This window comes from Parus major, chromosome 1A (assembly GCF_001522545.3).
Source record: "Parus major isolate Abel chromosome 1A, Parus_major1.1, whole genome shotgun sequence".
Taxonomy (NCBI): domain Eukaryota; kingdom Metazoa; phylum Chordata; class Aves; order Passeriformes; family Paridae; genus Parus; species Parus major.
In genome coordinates this window covers 49,985,396-50,003,409 of record NC_031773.1, presented here as the reverse complement: position 1 = coordinate 50,003,409, position 18,014 = coordinate 49,985,396, and the positions used below count along the sequence as shown (strand labels likewise).

Genomic DNA, 18,014 nt, shown 5'->3' with positions numbered 1-18,014 from the left:
TGCCCCGCTCACAGCTGCACTGTCCTGCCAGCACAGACAGCAAGGAAGCCACAGCAGGGAAGCAGAGGGGTGAAACGACGTGGAGAAACATGGAAACTTCCCAGGCACACAGCTCCGAGAGGTGAGAGCGGGACGGGAATGAGAGGGAAGCGTTTTGTCAGAGGAGTGTTGTGTTTCTCCCCTCGCTTTTAGGCATGCTGTTCCTGTTCCTGTTCCTGCTCTGCAGGGAAAGGCATGCTGCTGCCTCCACCTCTGGATGGAGTCCGACAGTCTTCCTTGCTCGGGACACTGTTTGGAAATCTGGTGCTCTCTGCTTCCCACCCACATCTCTCGGGAATGCTCAGCTGCTTTTTCTGCCATCCCAGGCTCCCCCTTCTGCCCTAGGGAGCCAAGATGTGTTTTGTCAGAGGAGACAGCACTAACACCCGTTTCACTGTTCTGCCCCAGAATGTCCACAGACCTGTCAGAGCTGCTGAAGGAAGCTACCAAGGAGGTGCACGAGCAGGCAGAGAACACACCGTTCATGAGGAATTTCCAAAAGGGGCAGGTGTCACTCCAGGAGTTTAAGGTACTTCAGAGCAGCATTGCTCGGGGATGGGATTTCCTCACCAGTTCCATCGGATGGGCTGTGAGGGGACTAAAGGGGGGAGGATGGGGCCAGTACAGGTAAGGAGGATGGGGACATGATGTATCAGCATCTCCTATGAAAAACATCAAACTTGCACACCCTGGGGTCTTACTGGCTCCTCTTGCTGAAGGTGGGGAAGGACTGTGCCTATCACGATGGGCAGCCAAGCTGAAACAGGAGAAGAAGGACAAAGAGGTTGATGGGACTAATGCCACTGCTTTTCTCTTTCTTTATAAATGCCTGCATGTTAATTATTGCCAGTCATAGTTAATGGAGATAGAACTATGTTCAGATATTGAGCAGCTGAAATGCCCAAAAGAGGGGGAATTCTATATTTACAACGCTCTAGGCGGCTGCAGCTAGAAATAATGATGGGATGGTGAGAAAGTGAGGATATGGGATCATTGCTGGCACTGAACATTGCATTGTCACTCGAGTTATACCACAGCTGAGATCATGAACAATAACTCAAAAGTAGACTGAGTTTGAGCAATCTGTGTCTGCTGCTAACAAGCATGAGCCTGTTGCTTTTTTCAAGATAAAGGACAACATTTCCACATATTAGCCTAACCTGGCTAGGCACAATTCCTGGGATCTCAACCACATAACAAAGCCATGAGCAAAACCAAAGCAAACACCTGGGCCAGAAATTCCTGAGAGGCTATAGGATGTGACGCACAGCATTGCAAATAACAGCTACCAATTCAACCTGTGGCTTAATTACTTTGTTGTCGAATTGTTCCTTGGCAAATAAATCCACAAAAGTAGGAAAGAGACTATTTATTTCTGACAGGTGATATTCAGAATACTTAGCCAAGCATAAATTCAATCCCAGGTGCTGACTTCCTGCTGTTAGAAATACAGCATTGGTTAGGCAGTGAACTTTGAGACAGGCAAGAGTGTAAAAAGACCTTCGGGAACAAAACTTTGTTTCTTAGATGTTGTTTTTTTTTACATGCTGTCAGGCAAATGAGATGGGACATGGATTTTAATAATTAACAAGTTTTAAAAAGCCATGTTTTTCATTAAACCACTACCAGCTTCTGAAAACCATCAGTTGAGCTGTATTTTTGCTTAACTTGTAAGCCAATGTTCCCATATTTTGTTTCTTTTCCGGTAACAGGTTACTGTTTAAAAAACTGTGTTTTTGTTTACTCTCTTGGCAGACCTATATATCTGGCCTGCTACATGACTCCCCAGATGGCTGATATTTGTTTCCACAGCCAGTCTCTGCCCCTGTGCTTATCAAAGCCCTGCTTGCTGGCACAGCGGGGAAAGGTTGAAACGGGAACTCTCTCACTGCAGAACTGACTGCTTTGTGAGAAAGGAAACTGCTTTCTCTCCTGTGAGCAGCATAATCCCCCCTACCCAAACCTGACTCGCCTCTACTGCAACACATTCATCTTTTACCGTTTGCTGCTCACAGGGGGTCCCAGGGTAAGGAAGGGGTGGTGCAGGTGGAACAGCCTCTGAAAACAGAATGCCTGGGGAAGGAAGGAACACAGCTATATTGTCTCAGACCACGTGGAAAAGCTGGCAGATAGAAGAAAGTATCGCATAAGCTGGGAAAAACAACAGTAACAATGGTTTCAAAATAGAGGGGAGAACACAGCCTCACAGCACTCCTTCACAAAGGCATCTTTCAGAGGCAGGCTGTGCTTCCAGATCCCTTTTATCTTGTCTCCCTGGGGCAACCGAGGAGGCAACCCCACTTGCATGCCTGAGTGAGCAGAGTGGTGGTGCCTCAGTTGCCAGGATGGTGGGACGCTGACAGGATGAATAGGTTGAAAAATAACCAGGGTGTGTCATCATCTCACAAGGCCCCACAAAGAGAAGCCACATGTTGGAGCATTCAAATTTGAACAATGTACCAGAAAGGATACCTTTGGGAATACCCTCTCTATTGACTGAGGGAATGGGAAGAGACCAGGAATGCTTAAACACTTTACATTACATCAAGCTGCAAGACTTTAACTTGAAGGCAAGGCAGTGACTTTAAGAGCAGGTAAGACCAATACCTGCTGGAAAGGGCTCACCTGACTGCTGTCTCAAGCAGAAGGGGAAGGGCTAAACAGTGTCTCCCTGTACCTTGCACTGCTTTCCACATGGGAAATCTGCAACATCACAGATGTTTGTGACTCATAGTGGGTGTGCCCACAAGTACCTTTTTTGTTAGTACAATTTGTCCCACAGACTTGAAAAGGCAAACACATGCACCTGTAGCTCATCCTCTTTCTTCTCTTTCAGCTGGTTACAGCATCCCTGTACTTCATCTACTCTGCTCTGGAGGAAGAGATTGAACGTAACAAGAACAATCCAGTTTATGCCCCTGTGTATTTTCCGGCGGAGCTGCACCGCAAAGCTGCCCTGGAGGAAGACCTGAAGTACTTCTATGGCCAAAACTGGAGGGAAGAGATCCCATGTCCTGAGGCTACTCGGAAATATGTCGAGAGGCTCCACTACATAGGCAAGAACGAGCCAGAGCTCCTGGTGGCCCATGCCTACACTCGGTATTTGGGAGACCTGTCTGGGGGCCAGGTGCTGAAGAAAATTGCCCAGAAGGCTCTCCAGCTGCCCAGCACTGGGGAAGGGCTGGCTTTCTTCACCTTTGATGGGGTCTCCAATGCCACCAAGTTCAAGCAGCTCTATCGCTCCCGCATGAATGCTCTCGAGATGGACCTTGCCACCAAGAAAAGAGTCATGGAGGAAGCCAAGAAAGCATTCCTGTTAAATATACAGGTGAGTAACAGCCTGCCAGCCCTGCCAGCCCACATCCTCTCTCAAACAAGAAAATAGCTACAGGGGAAATACAAGGCTAGTATTTCCACTGGGGAACTTATGAGAAGTTGTGGATCAGGGCAAGCTGGTCAGAGTTGGATGGCCATGCTTCTCCAGCCTGGGAGCTGAGTAAAACAATGGACTCTGAAAAGCTCTTCTCCCTCCCTTAGTGTTTGAGTTAACCCTGGGACTGGGGATTACCATCTAGTATCTGTCCTGCCTCTGTGGTGAAGTTCCACAGGTCTCCTGTGCACTCTGACTAGGTTACAGGTACCCTGCTTTTCTTCCCACCAGAAGATGGGCAATAGCCTTCTCCTTGGCTGAAAGCTTCAGGGAGAACCTGTAAAGTGAATGAGGAGTTTGAAAGACATCCTCTTGACTTCACAGCCAGCTTTTGTTCTATGCAAAATGTGCCACGAGACTTAGACTGAAGCCTCATGTTTCCTAAAGTGCCTGGGGAAGGGGCAAGTGGTCAAGTGAAAGAACAAGAGGAGGCCATATAATGAAACAGTGTTCCTTCTCAGGTGTTTGAGGCACTGCAGGAGCTGGTGTCCAAGGGCCAGGAGAATGGTCACCCTGTGCAGCCAAAGACAGAGCTTCTTCGCACGAGGAACGTCAACAAAGCACATGAGCACGGTAAGACACTTCTAAGGGCAGGTGCTTCACAGTGCTCCTTCATTTCCTTCTCCCTTCCTCTGTCCTTGTTTGTAAAAGCCATTGGGAAACCAGCATGGGGTGCTTGCCCCATCTCTTCTCCAGCCATCAGCAGGTGGGGCAAGGAGAGGCACTGCTGTGTGCAAAGCTTCTTCTAGACACGACAGAGCAAGGATAACACATGGGGGCTCTCCAGAAAGTGTGTCAGTGAGGAAGCTTTACAAAAAGAGACTCCTCTCTCCACCTCTAGGGCCTTAACAAATCTAAGGTTCGTTCACCACAGGGTCACAAAACTGACCTTGAGTTCACAGAAGCAAAGGCATCAATTTTGGGTGCTGCAGATCAGCCGTGGTGCTGTGATGCTGACAGAAAGTTCTTCTGGACACAGCCCTATCCAGCAGCCTGTCTATATGGACTGTATCTCCCTCTGATCATTTTCTTGCCTTCCAGAAGTATTTACTGAAAACTCTCCAGAGAGTGTGCTGGGTTTATAGTGAGCAGGGCTCTGGGTGGTGGAGTGTAATCAGCTCATAAGTCAGGCTTGTACCTGAGTGAGGAGCGAGCTCACATGTTTACAGAGCAGAGTGGTTTCCATGATGACATGCAATTCAAATAAAAAAACCCTTATGGCCTACCCTTTCTGAAACTAAAATGGAGATTTGTTTTCAGTGCATAATGGATTGAACCACAGTTTTTCCATAGCAAAGATGAAAAGCAAACCTTGCCTTAAGCATCTCTAGATAATGAAGCTCAAAGCAGCTTCTGTGGGAAAGGCATTAAAAGTTCTCTGTGAAACCTTGCCATTCCTTTCCCAATACATGCATACAAGTAAGATTTTCAGAAAAAATTGTGTTGGATGAGGAATCCCATCCTGAAGTTCCTGTACTGTGAAAAATGCTTGGAGTGCTAAAGACTGCTCACTGTCTTTAGACGCCTAACTAATTAAATCAGTGAGAATCAGGAGACAGAATGCCTTTTAAAATTCTAGCTTCAGTATTTGCCTGTCTTCTGCACACATCAGGGGCTTGATGGAGCTGGGTGGTGCATGTAAGGAGACAAGAGAAGAGGCTGGTAGTCACCTACAGGCAGAGGGGCTGTGGGCCTTTGTGATTTCCAGGTCAAGTCTGCTGCTTCCCTTCTCCACTGGGAGAGCAGAGCCTGCTGCCATGGTTTCTCCCAGCTGGGCTCTGGGCTTTCTCCTTCTTCCCTGGATGACTCCAGCAGGATGTGCTCTGGCACTGGGGAGAGCAAGCACCGCACCTTAGCAGCTTCTTGCCACAACCTCTTCTCAATCGTCTTTATTTGCTTTTTCTCCCTATTTGATCTAGGTCCAGCAGCTGGGAAAGAAAGTGAGAGGACAAAGATGAGAAGCACAGACTCGACACCCACCACTTCCCTGGTGCGGTGGATCATGGCGCTCAGCTTCCTCGCCATGACAGTCGCCGTGGGCTTATTTGCCATGTGAAAAAGCAGGACTTCACCTTCTCTTTGTGACTTCCCTCACCCTGAACTAATCCAACTTTCCCAGTCCTTGTGAGAGAAATTACCCCTGACTGGGTACTGTGATCTTGGTTCTGCCACTAATACTAGGAGACTTTTCTCCCCAGAAATCAGAGTGTTGTAAGGGGTTTTGGGCAAAGTCTCTCCTGTGCTTGGTGTGAGCTCTTCTCAGAGACTAACTTTATCACCAAAAACCAAGGGTAGAAAAGGCTAAAAGCAATGGCCAAGAATTGTCGTTGCTTTACAGAGTGCCTACAAAAACCCAGGATCAGAAACACAGCTTTGACATCTGTCTTTCCTCAGAAAGACAGAGCTCCTCGGAGCTCTTCTGCTTGGATTTTTTATACTGCTAGATAATACTGTGATCATTTTTTCTGTGGAGCCACACGGCTCCCATGGGCTACAGACGGTTTTACATGACACTAGCAGGTCTTTGTTATTTCTTTTTCCAATAATTTTTGGTCTTTGAAAAACAAGACAGTTGTTGAAGATACAGTGTCATTCTTGTCTGGTTGTATAATTTATACACATAATAAATTTCAACATAAAATCTTCAGGCCTGGTGTTTCCTATCATTGAAGCCTTACCCAGGGAGAAAGGAGGTGTCTTCCTCCCAGTTTAATGTCTTTTGGAGCTACTCCCTGCACAGACATGACAATAGACAGAAGTGGGAGCTATCATCAAAGCCAGACTCTGCTCCCACTCACTGCTAACAATAACCTGTTATAAGCTGGGGCAGGCTCCTTCTGCTCCTACACACTGCTCTCTATTTCTAGAAACAGCCTGAAATTCAGTCAGTGTGCAAAGTATTTTTAAGGGTTGGAAGTGGTACACAAGAGCTGGTTGCTATTCTATCAGAAGCAAAAGGTGATCTCTGAAGTGCCAGCAAAGGGCTGCGTTACCAGGCTGCCTTTGCAAGAACTTCACCGTGAATCAGAACTGCAAGTGTGTTTTCACCACCCAAAAGTTAAAGGCATCCCTTTAACTTTTGGTTTAAGGGATGCCTTTAACTTTTAAAGTTAAAAAAAAACCTTAAAACATTAAGGTTTTGGTCGAGTTGGCCGAATGGGAGGCACCAAGCACACAACCACTGCCCCCACCCAGATGACAAACCAACCTCCCCACTCAGGACTCAGCACCCAGGACTCAGCACACATGTAGCATTGCTAAAGACACTCTAAACACACAGCACTGCTGGAGCAGCCCATGCACACAGCTTGCTTTCCTTGCCTTTTGCTGAGGTGGATCGGGAGGGCTGGCTTTGTGCCCAGCCACAGGCCCTGCCTGCTCCAGGAGCTCTCCCAGCACAGGAGAGGCTGCAGGTTGGGTATGGCACTGCAGATACTGACAGAACTGCCGTGCTACCACCTCGGAGTCCTCTCTTTCTACCAGAAAGCCTCTGTGATCAACCTGTCCCCATGATCTGCCTGTTCCGGCTGTGACCTTAATCCTGAAGACACGTGTTCCTACTGATCTGTTCTAATGACCAGCACTGAACCTGCTCAAAGAACAAGAATCAGAAGCAGGTCCTGCTGGGAATGAGCAGTGGGAAAACATGACTGTCGTCATTCTCAGGCTCTTTTCTACTCTGCACCCCTTCCCCAGCTCCCTTTAATAATTATCTCTTTGGATCCACCTGCCAGAACAAACAGTTAATTCTTGGGAAAGACAGCTGGGTGTTTGAAAAGCAGGGATATGAGGCTTGATAGCTATTTAAATACAAGAACTTGTTCATTCACATTTGAATTAAATTCTACCTGTTGAGTCCCTCTAAACCATCCCAACTAAAACATTTTGTTCATTCAAACATGCTGACATAACTAAGATCCCAAAGAGCCAAACAAACGCCCAGGAGCTCAGAATCACACTGCAGCACACTCAGCCCCTCTTCCCTGCTCAGAGAGCCGACTGCGACCTCAAAGTTGGAAAATATTGGTTCTTACTGGCATCATACCCTCCCTGCTCACGGCAGGAGAGAGATGGTGCTTTGGGTATCTCACAGCCATTGCTGTCACACACTCCAGACTGAGCCTCGAGTCCGCAGAGGTGGAGACTAAGGCTCTGTACTCATCTGTCGTCTTTATGAACACATCTGGTTTCTCTGCAACAACAACACCGTCTTTATTTCCCACGGGCTGCAGATGAAACCTGCTTTGCCATGCACTGCGCTTCCCACCTAACTCTGCATTTAGGGCGCGCATTTCCACGCTCTGGAAGGGCCAAAATGCGCACACAGCGACCTGCCAGCCTTCCCCCGTAGTTCATTAATAGCCAGGAGGAAGGCATCCCGGAGAACTCATGTCCTGAGGCCCTAAAGCAGGGACAAGCCCCAGCTTCCCCCCACAAGAGTAATTAATTGAATTTATTCCCGCGCCGCCCAGGCCGCTCCCCCCGCCAGCAATGGTATCACCCGCTCCCCCTCCGCGCTCCGCCTCAATGGTGCGGCCCGCCCGCCATTTCGCCTCCCCCCGCCCTTCGGTCCAGGATTTCGCGCCACACCGCTGGGGGCGGGGAGGGAGCGGAGCGCCCCGGCCAATCAGCGGAGGCAGCGGCGCCGCGCGCTCCCTCTCGGGGCGGGGCGAGAAGGAGGCCGCGGCCCAATCGGCGGCGGCGCGCGGCGGGCCGGCCAATCGGAGCGCGCGGCGGCGGGGGCAGCGCGCGCGCCTTGCGCCGGTTTGGTTTCCGCCGCGCGCCGCTTTTGCCGCGAAAAAGTTGTCAGTAGGTTCCGGCGGGGAGCGAGGTGCGGAGCGGCAGGGGACTGGCACCGGGACTGGCACCGGGACTGTTACTGGGATTGGTACCGGGGCTGGCGCCGGGATTGGCGCTGGGATGTCCCTGGGGCATTGCGGGGAAAGAGCGCGGGCAGTGCGAGGGGCGCGGTGCGGGGCGGCTGGCGAGGGGCGGGCCCGCGGGGCTTTTGGTGCGGGGCGGGGGAAGGAGGCGGCTGGGGCTGACCGAGCGCTCTCGCCCCCGCAGCGCAGCAGCAGCCGCGATGTCCGGCTTCGACGACCCCGGCATTTACTACAGCGACAGTTTCGGGGGAGACGCGAACGTGGACGAGGGGCAGGTTCGGAAATCGCAGCTGCAGAAGCGTTTCAAGGAATTCCTGCGGCAGTACCGGGTGGGCACGGACCGGACGGGCTTCACTTTCAAATACAGGTGCTGCTGTGGCCCCTTTTCTCCTTCTGAGCCTTACCCATTCCCACCTGCACATCCAGTCTGCTCTTAACCTCCCTCCTGCAGTGCACACCCCATATACACAATAGCCACTTTGTCTCTTCTTGTAGGCCGTAAAAAGCTCTTTATTAAGAGATGTTTGTATTTACCCTAATAGAAAAGCAGAGGTCTGGTTTTCTTACAGTTTTTTAGCCATCCAGCCAGCAGAAAAGGTGGCAATAGAGGGATCCACACTGCCAGGCTTGCACTTAGTTCTGAGAGTCAAGGTCTGTCTTTGAAGTTGTAGTGCTTTCTGGTCAGGAGAATTGTCTGCATCCATTAAATCAGTGCACCACTCCTCACGTGTGCCTTCTAAGTCTATGGAATTCCTTTGGCCACCCTTTGCCTATGAAGTTTGGAAACACAATATTGAGAAAACATGAAATACATCATAATCAAGGACTAGAATAGTCTTTCACCTCTGAATTTCAGTAATCCTGGCATTTTTAAGGAAAGTGTTGTTTGTTCTGTTATTACTTCCTTTGTTTTAAACCAGATCTTATGTATAGTCACTATTATCCTACAATATAAATTTTCTCCTTGTTTATCTGGTCATGTAACTCCAGTAAATACTTTACATTGCCACTGCAAGCACTGGTGTCCCTGGTCTTATGTCACCTTTCAGAGTGGGCTTGGGTGAAAGATTGCCTGAGTTCCCCTGCACTTTTGGAACTCACCCTTGCTTGCTTTCCAAACCAAGGACTCCCTACAGGACCTGCCTTTTCTGATCCCTGCTTGTTCTGAGGCCACTGTGGGTGACTGGTGCTTTCTACCCTGCAAACCTTTGCTGCTTCCTGCCTTCCAGGGATGAGCTCAAACGGCACTACAACCTGGGGCAGTACTGGGTGGAGGTGGAGATGGAAGACCTGGCCAGCTTTGATGAAGATCTCGCGGACTATCTGTACAAGCAACCAGCAGAGCACCTGCAGCTGGTAAGGATGGAGTCTGGCAACCTTGAACATTGTCAGGAGAGGAGCTCTGATGTCCTGCTGTAACAGACCCACTGATAGCACATTGTTCCCTCTCTAGTTGGAAGAAGCAGCAAAAGAAGTCGCAGATGAGGTCACTCGTCCTCGTCCCTCAGGGGAGGAGACTCTCCAAGACATCCAAGTGATGCTGAAGTCAGATGCCAACTCAGCCAACATCCGCAGCCTGAAGGTGAGGTGAAGTGAATTGGCTGCTGTGCACAGCAGCATCTGGGTGGGTGTGATTGCAGGGGAGCTTTTGGTACCTGCTCACATGGCTGAGGACACAGGCCACTCACTAATTAACAAGCAGTGTTACTCTGCAGCCTAACTCTGACTGCAAAGGGCTGTTATTGCTGGTTCCTGCTGCAGGGACATTATTGCTGTTAGTGCTGTTCTGCACAGAGTGTTCTGTCCTTTGCTCTCAGGCTTTCTAGTTTCCCATCCAACTTCCATTGATGGCTTTCTCACCTTCCCTTCGCCTTTCCCTTTTCAGTCTGACCAGATGTCCCACCTTGTGAAGATCCCTGGGATTGTAATTGCAGCAACCCCTGTGAGAGCCAAAGCCACCAGAATCACCATCCAGTGCCGCAGCTGCCGCAACACCATCAGCAACATCTCGGTGCGCCCGGGCCTGGAGGGCTACGCTCTGCCCAGGAAATGCAACACGTAAGGACTGACATGGGCGTGCACCAGCGGGCTGGAGGGCGAGAAAAGACTGCATTCCCCCTTCCTGCTCCTGCTACAGCCTGTGCATTGCAGAATCTGCTCCCTGTTCCACAAGGCAGCAGCATCTGCACTGCTCTGCCTCCACCCTTCATGCTGCTCCTGTGCCAGTGTGCAGTTCTGAGACTGGCAAGTTCTGGCTGTCCGTCTGTGCACATACTGGTTGTGGCTCTGCGTGGTCAGTGCAGCATGCAGTGTTGAGTGAGCCTGTCCAGGGAGTTCTTTTTATTCATAGGGAGTTTCGCCTGTTGTACCTAAAGGTTCATTCCTGACTCCAGCTGTCTCATAAAGCTGTGTTAAGTTGCTCTTCTCTTCTCTAAACAAACTCCTTGCTTCCACATTTCCACTCCTGAGGGGGCTGTTTTGTGTTACCTTCCTTAGGGATGCTTTTCTGCTAGCCTTTTTATCCTGTTTTACAGCTCTTGGTGCCTCAGAGCTGTGAGCATCAGGCTGCCACTGTGCTGCAGCTCTCGAGGCAGCCAGTCCTGATGGGTTAGGTTTTGGGCCTCATACCTGCTAGTATTTATTTTCTGCACCTGACCTCTAATGCAGCTTGAGAGGGGTTTTGGCTGGGGATCATTCCTGTGTGTGGTCTGTACAGCACCTCACTCCTGATCCCTGACTTCATGAGTGCATCTGCACTCTGGTGTTGCCCTCCCTGAAAGCCCTGCATGGAGTTAGGCATCAGTCATGCCTCTCTGAGACAGCAGCAGGATGTGGAGCTGCTCGTTGTCTCAGAGAGCTTGTAAATCTAGCAAGGCAGATATGTCTTGAGAGACTGGGAGGTGGATGTCAGCCTTGTCACATTGCTAATTGCTTTCTCACCAGAAACCACTTAACATTTGCTTCGTGCCTGAGGTTGTAAGGAAAAACGCCCTGCCATGTCACGGAGTCTGTGCTGCTACCTTCTGTGTAATTAATGAATTACCTTTCCTGCTTACAGCTAGCAGGGGAGGGGTGGGAGGCAGGGAGAGTGCCCAGACAAGTGTCACCCTGCCTCTGGCTTGTTCTCATGTACACAATTGGCACTTGTTGAAGACAAAACACAGGGCTTGGTGGCCTTTGGTCTGGCCCCCTGTGTCTACCCTTACCTGCTGATGTGGCTCTGCTTGGAAGGGGCGGCTGCCCCTTGCTATCCCTGCCATCCCCTCCACAGGTGTGCTCTGAGGGGTGACTCCTCAGTGCTAACAGCCTTCCCTGATTCATCTCTCTGCACAGAGAACAAGCTGGCCGCCCAAGGTGCCCTCTGGACCCTTACTTTATCATGCCAGATAAGTGCAAGTGTGTGGATTTCCAGGTCCTGAAGCTGCAGGAGTCACCAGATGCCGTGCCACACGGGGAGATGCCCCGGCACTTGCAGCTCTACTGTGAAAGGTACGGACACAGCCTTCCCTGTGCTCCCGCTCCTGCTGCCTGTTGCTGGTGCCATCGTTTCCCACCACCATCCTCTGCTTTCTCCTGTCTCCCCCTTAGGTACCTGTGTGACAAAGTTGTCCCAGGGAACAGAGTCACTATCATGGGGATCTACTCCATCAAGAAATCTGTGCAGAGCAAGAACAAAAGCCGTTACAATGTGGGGGTGGGCATCCGGAGCGCTTACATCCGCGTGGTGGGCATCCAGGTGGACACAGAGGGCTCAGGTGAGGGCAGCTTTTGGTGTGCATTTGGTCTGTGCTGGTAGCCTGGTGTTGGGAGACACTCCCCACCCTGTTCCTGAACAATGTGATCCCTCAGCAAGAGCTGTTTGAAATCAAAGCCTTGTTGGTCCTTCTCTGCTGTTTATATAACAGAGGGTTCAAGCCATTTCAGGGGTCTGACTTGCCCTGGGCTCTCTATAGTTATGTCCTGTAAGGCTTTTTCTCAGTTATATTAAATGAGGAGGTCTCAGCCTGAGTCCTTCAGGGTGTATAAGTGAGAATCTGCTAAGCCATCCCTGAGGATCCCAGCTGAAGTCCATGGTTAAAATTGTATTTAAAACAATGGTCCTGACTGTAATTCTCCCTCTGGTTCTGGCACAGCTGCTTTGCCCAAGATCCTTGCTTTTTCTTACCATCCTCTAAGGACAGCCTGCCTTGCTGGGTTAGCAGATGCTTGCCTTCTCCACTTTTCCCACATGGTGGCACTTGGCATGATCTTCAGGAGGGGATTTTGGTTGTAGTGTGGGGGTGGGGGGGGATGATATAATTTCCTTTAAAACCTCCGTTTGTTCACTGTTGCATCTCTCCCCTCATCCCTGTGCAGGACGTAGCTTCACTGGCTCGGTGACCCCTCAAGAAGAGGAGGAACTCCGTCGCCTTGCTGCCACACCCAACATCTACGAGACCATTGCCAAGAGCATCGCGCCCTCCATCTACGGCAGCACCGACATCAAGAAGGCCATCGCCTGCCTCTTATTTGGAGGCTCCCGCAAGAGGTGGGGAAGAGTCAGCCTTTCTTAGCAAAGTCAGTGCTTTCTTATCAAAATAAAGGCTCACCATCCCTCTCTTCTTTCCAACCCCATCACTCCAGGCTCCCGGATGGGCTGACCCGCAGAGGGGACATCAACTTGCTGATGCTGGGGGACCCTGGCACAGCCAAATCCCAACTGCTGAAGTTTGTTGAGAAGTGTTCACCCATTGGGGTACGTGGCTTGAGGTACCACTTGTAGCACACCCCTTTTCTCTCTGCTGCTCCTTGTCTAGCCCCAGAAATGAGACTGTGGTCACAGCAGACACACGCCTGTGCATCCCCAAGTAGACTTGCTGGCAGAGGCATGAACTGCCATTTTTGGTACTAGCCTAGAAGGGATGGGGAATGAGGGTGGGAAGGGGAAGAAGGTAATGCTTTTTATTACGCTGTGAGCTGGGCTGTTTGCAGATGTCCAAAGACGTGCCTTATGCTGCTGTTTATTGTTGAGAATTGATCAGCAGAGGGGCTGGCTGGTCAGGACAAATTGAGTTGACTGCATCTCAGGCACGGACCTCCAGCCTGAGCCCAGGCGTAGAATTATGTTTTCAGCTGTGGTTTTTTGTAGTCTCTATTAAACTCGGCCTCTGACTGTATTGTTCCCTCCAGGGGCAAACAAAGCTAATGCAGCAGCCTACCAAACAATGAATCACTCCCTGTTCTGTACTTAATATCTGTGTTTGTGTCTGCACGCCCTTCAGTGTGTCAAGCTTAGTCCAAGGCTCTGGACAAGGCAGTAGTCCTGCTCTTTACCCAGCACATCTGCTTTTTACGTGTGCTGAGGGCTTTTCCTGGAGGTTCTTCCCCCAGGAGCTCTAGATTTTGTGGTGCTAGGGGTGTTCTGTCTCTCGGCTGGGGCACTGGGCTCCTGGGTGCTGCTGCAGCTGATGTGCTGTCCCTTTCCTTGTCCCGCATGCCACTAGGTGTACACCTCAGGAAAAGGCAGCAGTGCTGCTGGCTTGACAGCCTCGGTGATCCGTGACCCTGTCTCCAGGAATTTCTTCATGGAGGGAGGAGCCATGGTGCTGGCAGACGGGGGAGTGGTGTGCATCGATGAGTTTGACAAGGTACCGCTGGGGCTGCCTGTGTGGGAGTGGGAAGGAGAGCCCTTGGGATGCCAGCTGTCCCAGGAGAACCCAGAGCTGCAGAAGGAAGGGCAACTCCTCTGAGACCCTCACTTTCTTTCAGGGAAGGTCAGGGGGATGGGGCTGCAGGGGAATTCAGTTACATCCTGCCCTCTTGGGCAGAGGTCCTCACAGAGCTTTTTGCTGGGGGTGACTTCAGTTAGCATGTAGCAGAGGTGTGGCAGAGGTGACTGATGGTGACATTTTCTCCTTGCCTGGTTTCTCTCACCTGGGATGAAAAGATGCGGGAGGATGACCGTGTGGCCATCCATGAGGCGATGGAGCAGCAGACCATCTCCATTGCCAAGGTGAGCTGTGCACTGATGCATGCTGCCCTGAGGGGGGACCTGAGAGCCCAGCAACCACTGGTCACACATCTTTTGACAGGACTGCCCATTTCAGAGTCCAGGCAGTGGTATTGATGGTTGCTGGTCTGAGATCAGTCAGCCCTGCCTGAAGGCTTTGGGCAGCTTGAACTTCATGGCTTCTCCTTGCTGGTGGCTGTCAGGCTGTACCTGCAAACCCATGCTTTGTGCCAGAGCTGCTCAGGAGGACTCAGCCCTGTCTGCCCAGTGTACGTCTCAGATCACAAACCTGGGGTGAGGTCTCCTGTGTCTCTGCCCTTGTCAAGAGGTTTTAAATGAAATTACTCAGTGGCCAAGTTTCAGCTGAAGCCAGCCCCCCTCCAAAAGGATATGTGTTTCCGGCCCCTCAATTAAGGAGCAATTGGTGCTACTTATGGGGCTTTATTTAAATGCAAGTGATTGACAATGAGTCCTTGGAAATGGCTTTCAGCCTTTCACTGAATTAATGACCTGCTGTGACATGGAGGTGGTGTTGACACCATCCCTTTTTTTTTGCCTTCACCCACAGGCAGGAATCACAACCACACTGAACTCCCGCTGCTCTGTTCTGGCAGCTGCCAACTCCGTCTTTGGGCGCTGGGATGAGACCAAGGGCGAGGAGAACATTGATTTTATGCCCACCATCCTGTCCCGGTTTGACATGATCTTCATTGTTAAGGATGAGCACAATGAGGAGCGAGACATGGTGCGTGGAGCCGCGCGGGTGCAGCTGGGACTCATGGTGCCCCTTCCTTTGGGAGGAGGAGGAGGTGGGGGCATTCTGCTGTCTGACTGCCCTCTGCTTTCCCAGACACTGGCCAAGCACGTCATGTCCTTACACGTGAGTGCCTTGACGCAGACCCAGGCCGTGGAGGGCGAGATCGAGCTGAACAAGCTGAAGAAGCTCATCTCCTTCTGTCGGACGTGAGTGGCACGCGTGTCTTTCTGGCAGCGCCCAGGCTGAGCAGGGGGAGGCACGGGGAGATGGTGAGAGGCAAACCATGCAGCACTCTGGGTGGCCTTTCTCTTAACTCCTGCCTTGAAAAAAGGGTGCAAGAGTGGCTCTCTCTGGTGCTGCAGCACCCAAGGAAGGGAGCGGGGCCCGAGGGACCGTCCCCAGTGGCGCTGCCTCCAACTCCTGTCCCCCCTTGCAGGAAGTGTGGCCCTCGGCTGTCGGCAGGGGCGGCGGAGAAGCTGAAGAACCGCTATGTCCTGATGCGCAGCGGCACCCGCCAGCACGAGCAGGAGAGCAACCGCCGCTCCAGCATCCCCATCACTATCCGGTGAGCAGCACCCCGAAACCACTGGGATTGGGGCTGCATCACTGGGCTGGTCCAGGAGGGGGACTGGTATGGGAGGGTGTGCCCCTGAACACTGAAAGTGGTGTGGGGGGAGGCAGGAGGTGCTCGGAGCGGGGTAGGTGGGCATGGCAGGCAGGAGTCGGGGAAGAAAACGCCCTAGCTGCAGTAGAAAGAGAATGTTTCCTGTGGCTGCAGGCAGCTGGAGGCCATCGTGCGCATTGCCGAGTCCCTGGCGAAGATGAGGCTTCAGCCCTTTGCCACCGAGGCAGATGTTGAGGAGGCCTTGCGGCTCTTCCACGTGTCCACTCTCGATGCGGCCATGTCGGGCAACCTGTCAGGTGAGGAGGAGATGTTCTGTGCTGGGGAGACCTGCTGGACCTGGCTGCTCAGGGCAGGGAGACACGAGCTCCTCGCCCACAACCTGGCTGTCAGGGGCAGGTGCTGGACCTCCTTCCTGGGCAAAGACAAAGCAATGCTTGTGGCAGCAAGGGGCCATCGTGGCTGTGGGGCTGTGCCTCACAGGGAGGGCAATGGTAAATTACACTGAGGGTCTCCTGTGCTGCTTGGGGAGGCCTGGTCCCAACAGCAGAGTCTGGTGTTGGATGTGACACCCCAACCAATTAACCCTCCAACATCTTTCTCTGTGGGGGTGAAGACAATGTTTCCTTGGGCAGCAGGATGGAACAAAGGGTTTGAAGGACTCCAGAAGTCAGGTCCATGTCCAGTTGTGTGGTTGGAGTTCCACAGCCTTTTACACTGGAGTTGTTCATGGGTTCCCTAAAGTCTCTAAGCTGTGCAGGTGTGGTGAGAAACACAGGAGATGAGCGCTTTGTCTTGGAGAGTGATTTCTGGGTGGCACAGAGCTCACACAGTGTCTCCCTGCAGGGGCAGAAGGCTTCACGACCCAGGAGGACCAAGAGATGCTGTCCCGCATTGAGAAGCAGCTCAAGCGCCGCTTTGCCATCGGCTCCCAGGTGTCCGAGCACAGCATCATCCAGGACTTCCTGCGGCAGGTGGGTCAGAAACCCCATGGAGGACTGGGCTGTGAAACCAGGGACTCCAGGCTGCTGCTGGGAGCATGAAACCCCTTCCTCAAGAGTGGACTGGCGAGATTCTGGGCATGCTTTTGAAGTTGTTTGTAGGGAATGGGGTGCAATGTGATTGCAGAGTTTAAGGGGACTCAGGTGAGTTTCTGCAAAAGCTCTGAGGTCTAGGACTGGTTTGGGGTCCTACCCTTGAAACCAGAATTTTGATTTGTGACACTGGCTGCAGTCAGATCTAAAATAGTGAAAGGGGAAATGAGCATCAGTGTCTTGACTATTGGGCTTGCTCCTTCTAGAGAGTCCTAGCCAGGCTTTAGCGAAGGTTGCAGGTTCCTGCTGAGCTCCTGTCTGTTATTTCATGGTGGCTCATCTTTCCCCACTCTCCTCTTGCAGAAATACCCAGAACATGCCATCTACAAGGTGCTGCAGCTGATGATGCGGCGGGGGGAGATCCAGCACCGCATGCAGCGCAAGGTCCTGTACCGCATCAAGTGACCTCCCTGTCCCAGGCTCCAGGAGGGAACTACTGCTGCTGCTGCTTGACACCTGCCCAGGAGTAGGCAGAGTGCCCCTGGGAGCTGGGGCCTGCTCCTGAAAGAAGCTTCTCCTTGGGGAGCCAAAAAGCTCCAGGCCTCCATCTTGAGCCAGGGTTTGGGGTGCTCCGAGTGTCCCTTGTGTGCTCTGTTGCTGTTACACGTCCATGTTTCTTTGAACTCCAAAAGCTTTTAGTCTGTATTAAAATAAAACCTGATATTGGTAGCTCAGGATCTTTGGTCCTGCGGTGCAGAGGAGGTGGATCCTCTTCTTCCTTTCAAGGGGGTGCAGGATTTTGAAGAGAAAGGTGTCCCTCCTGCCTGCCTGCTGTTGCACTCTTAATCTCACTCAGGCTCCAGCCTCATGGGCAGCACCAGCAGCCCCGAAGGCAGCAGCTCATTTCTCACTCAGGGTTTGTCTATTAAGGCATAAAGCCTGTTGGCACAGGCTGTCCAGTTGGGCTCAGCAGTGCAGGAGGCACTTTACCCACTCCCAGTGTGCAGTCTGCTGCTTTCTTCCCCCTTGGCCAGTGACAGTGAAGGAAATTATTTGCTGTTTGTTCCCTGCTCTTTGCTAATCCCTTTGCCTTCTCCCAGGGCTGCAGCAGGGAAACCCTTTAGCCTGCAGTTTTAAAAGGCTGTGAAGTCTTGCTGGAGGCATGGGCAGAGTTCCCTGCTTGCTCCAGTGAGGATATGGATGCAGGATAATCTCCATGAGCTGTGTTCTGTCCTCCAAGTAGTCCCTGCCACCTCCTCC

The 18,014-nt window shown here is 51.7% G+C and overlaps 2 protein-coding genes across 4 annotated transcripts; both read left to right on the top strand.

Annotated features, from left to right (window-relative positions):
- Positions 1-6,116, top strand: HMOX1 (heme oxygenase 1). Of its 2 annotated transcripts, XM_015629494.3 has the most exons (5): positions 1-121; positions 448-568; positions 2,876-3,367; positions 3,931-4,042; positions 5,389-6,116. In XM_015629494.3, exons 1-5 carry the CDS (start codon positions 90-92, stop codon positions 5,523-5,525), a joined length of 894 nt encoding a protein of 297 aa, XP_015484980.1. In that variant the 5' UTR covers positions 1-89; the 3' UTR covers positions 5,526-6,116. The 2 variants fall into 2 exon arrangements, with proteins under 2 accessions (XP_015484980.1, XP_015484979.1); XM_015629493.1 differs by lacking the exon at positions 1-121 and having other exon boundaries at positions 242-568.
- Positions 6,117-8,213: 2,097 nt separating this feature from the next.
- Positions 8,214-17,515, top strand: MCM5 (minichromosome maintenance complex component 5). Of its 2 annotated transcripts, none has more exons than XM_015626917.2 (17): positions 8,214-8,300; positions 8,537-8,719; positions 9,582-9,708; positions 9,806-9,934; positions 10,238-10,410; positions 11,686-11,841; positions 11,941-12,107; positions 12,709-12,880; positions 12,976-13,087; positions 13,836-13,979; positions 14,279-14,344; positions 14,910-15,086; positions 15,192-15,304; positions 15,535-15,663; positions 15,877-16,019; positions 16,567-16,694; positions 17,118-17,515. In XM_015626917.2, the coding sequence occupies exons 2-17, from the start codon at positions 8,553-8,555 to the stop codon at positions 17,217-17,219; spliced, it is 2,205 nt and encodes a 734-aa protein (XP_015482403.1). In that variant the 5' UTR covers positions 8,214-8,300; positions 8,537-8,552; the 3' UTR covers positions 17,220-17,515. The 2 variants fall into 2 exon arrangements, with proteins under 2 accessions (XP_015482403.1, XP_015482404.1); XM_015626918.3 differs by lacking the exon at positions 8,214-8,300 and adding an exon at positions 8,334-8,357.
- The last annotated feature ends 499 nt before the right edge of the window (positions 17,516-18,014 follow it).

Bases quoted from the DNA above. Each gene is read 5' to 3' on its own strand.
- MCM5 (XM_015626917.2), top strand. From the start codon at position 8,553: ATGTCCGGCTTCGACGACCCCGGCATTTACTACAGCGACAGTTTCGGG. The intron at 15,087-15,191 runs GTGCGTGGAGCC...CTGCTTTCCCAG, and splicing joins ACAATGAGGAGCGAGACATG to ACACTGGCCAAGCACGTCAT. The intron at 16,695-17,117 runs GTGGGTCAGAAA...CTCCTCTTGCAG, and splicing joins TCCAGGACTTCCTGCGGCAG to AAATACCCAGAACATGCCAT.
- HMOX1 (XM_015629493.1), top strand. From the start codon at position 257: ATGGAGTCCGACAGTCTTCCTTGCTCGGGACACTGTTTGGAAATCTGG. The intron at 3,368-3,930 runs GTGAGTAACAGC...GTTCCTTCTCAG, and splicing joins CATTCCTGTTAAATATACAG to GTGTTTGAGGCACTGCAGGA. The intron at 4,043-5,388 runs GTAAGACACTTC...TATTTGATCTAG, and splicing joins CAACAAAGCACATGAGCACG to GTCCAGCAGCTGGGAAAGAA.